The sequence below is a fragment of the Phasianus colchicus genome, chromosome 21, assembly GCF_987193195.1.
Source record: "Phasianus colchicus chromosome 21, bPhaCol1.hap1.1, whole genome shotgun sequence".
Lineage (NCBI taxonomy): Eukaryota > Metazoa > Chordata > Aves > Galliformes > Phasianidae > Phasianus > Phasianus colchicus.
In genome coordinates, this window is record NC_143456.1 from 10365001 (window position 1) to 10374830 (window position 9830).

The window sequence follows — 9830 nt, forward strand, 5'->3', positions numbered from 1 at the left end:
GTGTGGTCAGTACCAGATCTCTGGGCATCCTGAATGCTTTTGTAAGATGAGGACAGCACTCAGTGAGAAAAACAGTAGTGATCAGTGACAGAATGATTGGTGTCCATCAGTGCCATGATGCAGCGCTGCATTTTATTTCTCTTTTTTTTTTGAGAGTATCTCTGACACTTTTATCCTTTTTTTTTTTCTTTCTTTTTTTCCCAGAGAATTTTTGTTTCAACAAAGGGAAAACTTCACCACCCCGTGGGAACGCACACACCTCACACTCCAGCACGGTGCCCTCCCCGCTGCAGCCAACCCTGTGCCGCCAGAGGACATCACCTCCCTCCCGGCCTCCGAAGCCCCAGCCCTCCCCGTGCCCCCCTGCCTGCCCTACGGCCCCAGCAGGCTGCGGGCGGGGAGCTGGGCGGGCACCGGAGAGGTCTGGAGTGTCCCTCCGATGCTCGCACTACCTGTGCACACACACTCCTGGGAGTATTTTTCCCCGTAGTCAGGCACGGGCAGCTCTGGTTCTCCGCTTTTGGAGCTGGTGTGGCAGTGCTGAGGGACTGGGGCTCACGCGCTGCCCCTGCTGACCCCATCCCCAGCTCTTGGGCTGCAAAATACTTGGGGCCGCACAGCCCCATGCTCCCCCCGGGTGCTGGCACAGGTGGCAGCGGTGCCGTCTGCCCTCTCTGCGTGGCCCGAATGCTTCTTCCCTGCCCAGAACTTCAGCGTGGGCCCGGGACAGACAGAAGCCAAAGCTGCATTGTAACTGAATCCCAAACTGGTGCTCGGAGCACACTGAGCCTGCGGGCTTTGCCTCCTCCCGGGGCTGCTCCATCCGCCGGTGGCCGGGATGGCGTTGGGCTGCTCCACCCTTTGCAGCATCAGCTCCCGCCTCTGAGCGCGCGTCCGTTCGCTTCGAAAGAGGGCGGTTACGGCTCTGCAAGGTGACCTCCCCGTGCCGCTCTGCAGGAGATGCTTCTGACCACGCAGAAATCCCTCGGCCCTTAGGGAGCTTTGTCTAAGGTTCGCTGTAAGTCTGTCTACTATGTTCAGGGTGGTCACGGATTTCCCCCATCCACTTTTTAAATGCTGCAGAGGTGCAGCGCTGCACCTCGCCACAATCCGTCACCTTTGCAAAAGTAACCGCCAGAAGCGATGTTCTTCATTTCAAATGGAAACCGTTTTTTGAGTTCATGATTCCTAACGACACACAGCTGGGAGTGCCGAAGCCGTCCGCGCGCGGCTGCAGCCCCCGCCCCACAAACGGCCCCGGCGGTGCTGTGCGCGCCGTGCCGCCCCGCGTGGCCCCGTCTGAAGGAAGGGCTGCGGGCCGGTGGGGCGGGGATCCGATTCACGAAGGAATCGCGTCGCGGAGAACGCGAGGAGTCCCGACGGGCGCTGAGCGCTCCCTCCCGCGGTCCGTGAATTGCTTTTAAGTCGCGTTTAAATCTCGAGCTGCTCTTTGCCGGAGGCGGTTTCCCTCGCTTTGCTGCGCCCCGGGAGCGCCGAACCCTCGCCCTTCCGCGGAGCGCTGCGCTGCGGGGCCGCCGCGTGCCCGGGGCTCGGTGCGGCTTTCCCGAGGAGTTGTGTGGTTCTGTGGGTGTCGTTGTTCGCGCGCGTGTTGATCTCCGTGAGATCTTTCAGCAGATGCAGTGGCTGCTCTCGTCCGGGCTTTTTGTTTTCGGGTCGTTGTTTTGTTTCTGTTATTACTTGAATCTGCGAGGTTCCTTCTGACCCGGAGCGGTTTGCTGTTGTCGGAGGGCTGCGGCCCCGGGGCCGAAGCGATGCGTGGGGCGTCGCGGGCCGCGGTGTGGCTGCGCCGCTCTGCCCGAGCGGACCGTGCGGGGCGCGGCCGTGCGCTGGCGGAGCGCGGAGGGGTTTTTGTGCTCCAGCGGTGGGTGAGGACGTTCCTGCGTATATATTGCAAAACGTTTTGTGCTTCTACGTGACACACGCACACGTGTACGCACCTACATACAAATGGAAGTGCTTTTTTTTTTTTTTTTTTTTTCCTGGATAAAAAGGGACCGTCCTAAGCACAGACTCAGTTTGTTTCCAGAGTTTCGGGCTCTATGGCGACGGCAGATGCAGGGCTGGAATGTTTCCTCGGCACCGGCAGGCACGGTAACCCTGATGAAAGCCGCTACCCCGGGTTTCTTCAGCTGCTGCTGGGGCAGTTGGTGCCGGGGTGCCGCGTGGCCCCGATCCCCGCGGGGCACATTGCACCCACACTGCTGGGCCGCGTGCGGCTGGGATGCGCTCAGCTCGGAACCTTAGAGCATGCTTCGTTGTTTGAAGGAATGTAGCACTGCGTGTATCCTGTGAAGGAAAATACTGAATTTATATCATTAGAATGTGAAGAGAGTTTTTAGAGTGAAAACAAATCTTGAAAAAATGTATCTGACAGAAGTCTATTTTTTATGTGGAGAGGCGGTGCTTCGTAGTTCCTGGTGGCCTATTTCTGTTGTAAATAATGTACATTTAATTTATTGCTATGGTAGCAGATTGTATTTGTTATGTATAAAACTAAAGGTTCACAAATGTATATTTTGTTGCTTAAATGTGTCTTTGCAAAATTCACAATAAATAACATATTTTGTGTCCATATGTGTACTATGTTGTGCACATCTGTGAAATGACAACATTAGCTGAACACGGTGAGGATGTGCTGCCATTCCCAGCTCTCTCCCTCCTAGGATGCTACAAAATGCTTTCATTTTTTGGAACAGTGTCTGTGTTTTTTCCCTACAGCTTGGGCTGAATGATGAGCATTGCTTTTGACCAGCATTTTTTCCAGCAAAAATGTGGAACGGTGATGAGAGTGAGCCCATGGATGTACCAGCGTGAGAACAGGATAATGTTGTGGGGTGGGAGTGAGTGGCAGAGGGGTCAAGGAAGAACAAAACCAAAGTTTGGATTTTCTAAATCAATCTTTATTACAAAAATAATTCTTGCAGCTCCCCCCTTTGCCAGTAATTGGGAAGACTGCTTCATCCACTCTGGCATTCAGCAACTGCCATCACCTTCAGCCTGGCCCAGCCTCCTGCTCTCCTGCACTGAGACACCCAGCAGTGCTGACAGCACCTGAAGCTCCTGGGGCCGTGGCTGCTCCTTGCTGAGCAATTGGGGCACTGTGCCTAGTAAGGTTTGGGCTGGGGGGAGAGAGAAGGGGGTTTAGTGCTGAGCACGAGGGAAAGCACTGACAGTCATGTGGGAGAAACAGGAATGTGAAGTGCACCCACCTTAGTTGTGCTCCTCGCTAGGGTAGGAAAAAAGGAAAACAGAAAAAAAGAAAGGAGGCTGTGAATAAGAGGACAACAGGCAGGCTCTGCAGCCCAGCACAGCCTCACTGCATCTCAGGGGCATCTTGGCCACCGGCATGGCACAGAATTGCACAGCATGGTATAGCCCTCTCACCTCCAACCCAGACACCCCTGTCCCCCCACCTGAAGCTGTTCTCACCTTTGTGGAGATGATGGAGTGAGGCCACAAGGCACCCAGTGAGGCCGAGCAGTAGCAGCAGCAGCCAGGTGGTGGAGGTCGCTTCTGCAGATGAATCAAAAGGAGGATGGGGACAAATGAGGGCCGGGACCAGGATGGCTTTTTTGTTTGTTTTACTCAAAGCAATGCTGAGAACAGGAACGGGTGAGTGGGCCGTTCCACCCCCTCCAGCCCTCCATGGGATCAGTGCCCAGACAGCAACAGCACAGAGCTCGGTACCTTTCACTGCCACTGTGACGCTCCTGCGGATGGGTGCCTGCAGGCTGGGGTGCTCCACGCGGCACGTGTAGGTGTGGCCGTCGTCATGCAGGGTCGCTGTCAGCAGGAAGAACCTGGAGAAGCTGTAGGTGCCATTGCTGTTGCGCCGGTGGCTGCTGGTGAGGACGTTGGGCACGGTGTCGGGGAGCTGCCCGGCGTCCCGCGGCTCACGGAGCCACTGCGCATGGATGTCCGCAGGGTAGTAATTGCGGATGTCACAGACCAACTTCTGCTGCTCCCCTTCCACCAGGGACAGGGAGTTCACGTTGATGGTCACCGTGGGCTTTTCTGGTGAGCAAAGATTTATGGCACTGTTGGGTTTTTCGGCTCACCGTTTCTGTCTCCATCATCGAGCTGAACTGACCACAGATCTGTGCACTGCGTCGGAGCGCCGTTACCTGTTATCTGCAGCAGGACCGCCTGCTCCAGCACGAGGGCTGCCGCCTGCACCGCGCAGATGTACGTCCCCTCGTCACCGAGCTCCACGCGCCGGAGCAGCAGGGATGCGTTACCGCGGGGCTCCTGCGGGAACATCTCAGCGCGGCCGCCGCCGGAGGTGGCGATGCGCCTCTCGCGCTGCCCATTCTGCCGCAGCGCCCACTGCACGGCCACGGCCACCCGCGGGTCGGCGACGAAGGCGCAGTCCAACAGCGCGTCCTTCCCCAGCGCCGTACGGACCCGGGGCAGCCGCGTGCGCACCGCCAGCACCGCTGCGGGTCGGGACGGCGGTGAGGCGGGCGGAGCGGGGCCGGCTGCCACCCAGACAGCCCCGCCACCCAGACAACCACGCCGCACGCGCCGGCTCAGCCCAACCCCGCGCCGGGTGCGAGCCCAGAGCCCGAGCTGCTACACCGCGCCCGGGGGCACGGCCCCGAGCCCTCCGGTAACTGCTCGTATTGCTGTCCCGGAGCCATTGCTAAGCCTCTTTTATGCCTCGCTATATACGACAGAGAGGGAGATGTAGTGGTTCCCCCACGACTCCTGCCGTAACATTGGATTTAATGAAGCAACACCTCCCCGAGCCGCGTTAGGAATAGTTGCAGAGCTGCAGGGGGAACGGAGCGCTCCGCGGGACCTCAGCACGGGCTGCGGTCAGTCCCAGAGCGAGGGGACTGAGGGCACCCTAGGTGGCAATCAGAGCCAGCTGAGCCCAATTAGCCTCGGGGGGAGGAGTACGGTGGGGCTGAAAAAGAGAGCTGGGAAGGTGTGCGCCTCACTTGGTGGTATGACTTGCTTGGTTGTAGCTGTCTCAGAGAAGCTCCTGTGATGGGGTGAGTAAAAAATGAAAATTTGTTTTTTCTTACGGGGGAGGGGCGACGTGGGGTGAGGGGAGCATCTGGGGGTGTGAGTGCTTGTGCTGTGTTCTTGGCTCCCTCCAGCAGGCAGCGCTGCTCGCTTTGCTGCCCTCTGCTGCGGTGCCTCGTGGTGTGTCCCCACTGTTAGACTGTGGAGTCCCGGTCTCCCTATTTTTAAACACTGCAGCCGCTTATCTGTGCTCAGCTAAGGGCGAGCCCTGGCAGGGTGCGGTTCAGTAACGACGGTCTGCAGGCTGGACCCGGAGCGCCATTTCTCGTCCGGATGAGGCTGCAGCCCTCTGGCAGATACCAACTGCTTTCTGCTCCTTCTCTGGAGCCTTCTCCCTCAGCTCAGCAAGCAGCTCATGCTGTGGGTTGTGCTTCCAGTGCAAACACTGTGGAAGTGTTCTGCCTGCTGAAAAGCTCAGATCAGCCTTAACGTGTGTCTGTGTTAAAGCCTTGGTGGCTTCTGTATTTGCTGTTAGGGCTCTTAGAGACGATGGTATAGAACTATGTAAACAGAAAACAGTTATGCTTTTGAAAAGCTGCTTTGAAGTTATTCATTTCTGCAATGTGTGCACAGCTCTCAATACAAGGGAAAGCATATGCTTTTCAGTAAATGTGTTTTGCCTTACAGTTGCTAAAATGTTATCTTGAGCTATCTGTAAACTTATGGGGCTGGTAAAAATAGTCTGAGGTCTGTAAGCCCAGAAGAGAAGTGTTTGGGTGGTGACATTAAGCAACAGCTGGTGGGACACAGAAAGCCAGGCTAGGAGTTAATAGCACCCCAGCATAGCTGGAGAGGAACAGGTGGTTTCCCTCTACATAATCCCTGTGTAAACGACTCTGGCTTGCTGCTTGGGGTGCAGTTTGGGACACAGCTGAAACGGCTCAGTGGTAGTTGCTAGCTAATTACCTTCATAGCCTGCAGGTCTGACAGTTGTGCTCCAACCCCCCCCTTACCCTCCCCCTTCCTTCATTAGGAATGTATGATGTTCCCCAGAGAAGCATTACCTGACACGCGTGTCTGCTCTGCGATGCCTTGGTGAAGCTGTCCTGGAGTTTGGTGCTCTCTGTCCTCGTGGCTTTGCACAAGGAAGGCTGTAGCTGTGTATTTCCCAGCTGTGTGCTTTATGGTGCAAGTGAACCAGGTGTCCAGGCCGTGGGCTCGAACCTCCCTCCCAGGCCAGAGGATCTGAGTGTTGGCTGTAAAGTAAGGGCTGATCCTGCAGTCAAGCATGTTGATATCCTCATCTGTGTGCTGCAGAATATTCACCGAGGGCTCTGTATGAACACATGCATGGACTTGTTATGATCCCGGTTCACCTAAGGGCAGCAGAAGCAGTCCTCTGTCTGCACACAGCTCTCAGTCTGATCCTGCCCTGCTCTGTCCCACCCCGGTGCACTCCAGCAGGACTGATCTCACCTAGCTGGGATGACATTCTGCCTGGCACTGCTGGATCTTGTCCTGGGATGGGGCTGCCCAGCTGCCTTCCTTGTGTGGGAGGGGACCAGCTCTCCCAGCACAGGTTGGGCTCTCACAGGGCAGTGGTCTCGTTGGATGCAGATCTTCAGCGGGAGGTGAAGCTGTGCTGAGTTGTGAAATGCTGAATTTTCTGTATCCCTATCAGCTAAAGTACAGCAGGGCTGCCTGTCTGCTCACTTCTTGCCAGGAGCCGGGCTTGGTCCTCTGAGCACATAGCTCACCTTGTACAATGAACGAGGGCAGGCTGTCTGCAGGAAGGCTTTCTGTCCAAGGCCTTTGAGCACCTTCTGCTCCAGCCACAGGCAGCAGCAGCCTGACGTTCAGCAGCACGGTCTCTGTTTCGTTGGACACGGGAACGGTTTTTCTCATTTCAAATATGCAGGGAAGTTGCAGGCTCCTCCTGAGCCCTGGCTCTGCAGAAGCAAAGCTGTTTGGGGTCCTTGTGATTACTGAAAAACAGATTATGTACACTCAAGCTACGTTTAAAATTTTAACAGTTGATTTTGAAATCGCCCCGCGGATGCGGGAGGTGCCGAGCGGCGGCGGAGCTCCGTGCTCATCCCCACCACCCGCGTCCCTTCCGCTTCCCAGCCGCTCTCGCAGCGCAGCCGCCGCGCCCCCGGCCCCGTCCCGCACGTACCGGCGCTCAGGAGGCAGCCGGCCGCCAGCCACGCTCCGCAGCCCATCGCTCCCTGCCCGTCCTTTCGCTTTCGCTCCCTTTCGCTTTCGCTTTCTCCGGTTGCGCAGCGGGAGGGGCTGCCCGGCCCCGCCGGGATGGGGCGGTCGCGCACCGGGCCCGAAGGCTCGGACTGCACCGCACCGCGCCCAGCGGGACCCGCAGCGCCATTCGGGTGGCGCCCGGGGCGACGCAACCACTGCTCCGCGCTCGGGGACGCGTTTGCTGGAAAAGGGAGCCCTCCGGGTTTGTTTCCCTGCGTTGTTGGGAGCAGCAATAACAAAATACTACAATAACAACGAAACTTTAACTTTATTGAGCAGTAAAAAAAACCAACTCCAACCTGTACATCCATCAAGAACAAACAACATAATATTTATGCCTTGTAACCGACACCAAACAAGTGAAACCAGGAGGGGCCTTCAGCTGTAGCCGGGTTCAGTCTGTACTGGAGAGCCGCCTGCTGGCACTAAGTGTGGCCGCATCCATCCCCGCAAGGTGCCCAGAGCTGGGGCTGTGCTCAGCGGCTCTGTGGCCATCTGGCCCTGCAGACCGGAAGCTGTGCTTTATTGCCCAGCCCTGCAGTGAGGAGCGTTGCCTTCCTACAGGGCACGAAGCTGGGGCTGGGCAAAGTGAGAATGCTTTCCCTAAGAATTTGTAAGGAGAGGAATGAATCATTTGCTCAAACCAGTCTGTGGCCATCAAAATACACATCGTGAATGAACTGGAACATCTTTATTTTGACTTTACGGGTGAGGAAAAGATACACAGACGTTAATCTAATGAGAACAAAGCAGAGCTGTGCGCCTCCCCAGCTGTCTCTCAGCACAGCTGCACACCTGGCTCTGAGAGCTGTGGGCATTTGACAGCCAGGGTGATGGCACAGGGCTGGATGGCGGGGGGCTCAGGCTGCAGCACAGCAGAGCTGTGGGTTGTGAGCAGTTCTCACTGTGTGAGACATGAAATGTAGTTGTTATGCAGCGTGAAACTCTTGACAGTTCCTTGTGTGTAGAGCAGTATCAGCCCAAGATTGTTAAGTTAAACTTTGTGGTGTGAGGCAATGTCGAGATTTAAAGGTAAACAAACAGCTAAGACATACCTTTAAAGGGGAATATAAATATTTACAAACCTGACAGATGGGTGACTTTGGAGTTAAAAGCTGAGTATTGCAGCCGTAAAGTTACTTTGTGGCATCTGCTGTGTCACAGCCCGGCCCAGGGCTGAGCTCTGGAGCTCGGGTGCAAGCAGTGCACTCCCCAACTTCGTGTAAGGGTCAGCAGCTGAGGGAGCAGCATCTCTAGGCAGAGATCACACTCCTCTCACACCCTCATCAGAAGGGCTGAATTAATTTTTTCTTTGCTGTCTTTCGTTGTTCCATAGTGCTTGTGGCCCAGCAGATGGCACTGCCATCACTCCTCTGCTGCACAGTCACTCAAAGAACGTGGACTTAACACTTGGGAGAGAAAGAACTTCAGGGAGCTCTGGGCCTGCAGTTGTGCTGCCTCATCTCTGGAGGAGCCCCAGGCCGTTGATGGGGCCCTGATCCGGGGGGGCTCCATGGTGGGGGTGGGGCCGGGGGGCCCTCTGAGGTCCCTTTCAACCAAACCGTTGTATGGTTCTATGAAAAACACCTCGTAACAGATCTCACTGCAAGAACTGCCTCCTCTGTTCTCACAGTTCAAACGAGGTGTGAAGGCTCTGGGAGCAGACATTTGAATTCAGGTTCCATAAGATTTCGAGGGCAGCCATTGAGGTAAAGTGTTTGCTTTTAGAGGTACAGGCAGTCTCCGCTATAAATGATGTGTTAGAGAGTGCTCAGCTGCTAAGTCTGCTCATCAGGTGAAGAGTAAAAGCAAATATTGAAAATCATTTTCCCAGGAAGTCATTAACTTAGATGACCTACAGGTCGGGACTGTTTTCTGGACAGGAAGCTCATTCAGTTTTAGCAGAATTGAGGACCTCATTCTGCTCAACCTTGCATGTTTGAGGCACTCATCAGAACTTACTGCAGAAGTAGCTGCAATTACAGCACGCTGTGTACACAACTGGTACAGCTCTTCCTCCATGTAATTTTGATCTTAAGATGTTCAAATCAGGATCCTAATTTTCTACGTCTTAGACTTGCACGATGAATGGCACTTGGAAGCTGTGCTACTCTTCATTTTCTTAAGAACTACAGAACATCCAATCAAACATGAATCTGAGCATAAGAGCAAAATAGTCATTACAGCATTTATCTGCTAGAAGTGTATTACTAAATTACATACTGAATTAAGGTGTTTTCTTTAGACATGGGACTGCTCATAGGCTTGGCTAACTTCCTCACCAGGCAGCAGTCCTTCATTTTCTGTGCTGCAGAACTCATTACTGCTTTGCTTTGTCTTCCATTTGCTCATCTCCTGCTGCCCCACGGTGTTACAGCGCAGCTCAGTGGCACTGCCACACACCTGCCTTTCAACCGTCCCGTGCTACAACTTCATAGCAATTGTTAATGATGATGCCCTGCTTACTTCGGAATTCCCGTTTATGTGCCTGTGGTGGGACAGTGTTGTCACATCCGAGCCTCACTGCTCTGCGTCATCGTGTAACCATCAGGCTGCTGGGAACGCTCGCTGCCTTCTCTGCA

General features: G+C 55.2%; 2 protein-coding genes across 20 annotated transcripts in view; one reads left to right on the forward strand and one right to left on the reverse strand.

Moving 5' to 3' along the window:
• RAP1GAP2 (RAP1 GTPase activating protein 2) overlaps positions 1 to 2591 on the forward strand; it is a 51336-nt gene extending 48745 nt beyond the window's left edge. For 16 of the 18 annotated variants that reach the window (XM_090122471.1, XM_090122474.1, XM_090122473.1 and 13 more), the window contains one exon: positions 205 to 2591. In XM_090122471.1, coding sequence (XP_089978597.1) covers positions 205 to 575 — 371 coding nt within the window. In that variant the 3' untranslated portion in view covers positions 576 to 2591. The remainder of the gene's footprint in view (positions 1 to 204) is intronic. The other 2 variants (XM_090122481.1, XM_090122482.1) reach the window with 1 other exon arrangement.
• On the reverse strand, positions 2188 to 7390 carry LOC116227894 (tapasin-related protein-like). Of its 2 annotated transcripts, XM_031591405.2 has the most exons (8): positions 7169 to 7390; positions 6750 to 6977; positions 6057 to 6326; positions 4146 to 4457; positions 3709 to 4035; positions 3451 to 3534; positions 3231 to 3247; positions 2893 to 3140 (listed from the first exon to the last, which is right to left on the reverse strand). In XM_031591405.2, the coding sequence occupies exons 1-8, from the start codon at positions 7212 to 7214 to the stop codon at positions 3126 to 3128; spliced, it is 1299 nt and encodes a 432-aa protein (XP_031447265.2). In that variant the 5' UTR covers positions 7215 to 7390; the 3' UTR covers positions 2893 to 3125. The 2 variants fall into 2 exon arrangements, with proteins under 2 accessions (XP_031447264.2, XP_031447265.2); XM_031591404.2 differs by lacking the exons at positions 2893 to 3140; positions 3231 to 3247 and adding an exon at positions 2188 to 2307.
• Positions 7391 to 9830: the final 2440 nt, after the last annotated feature.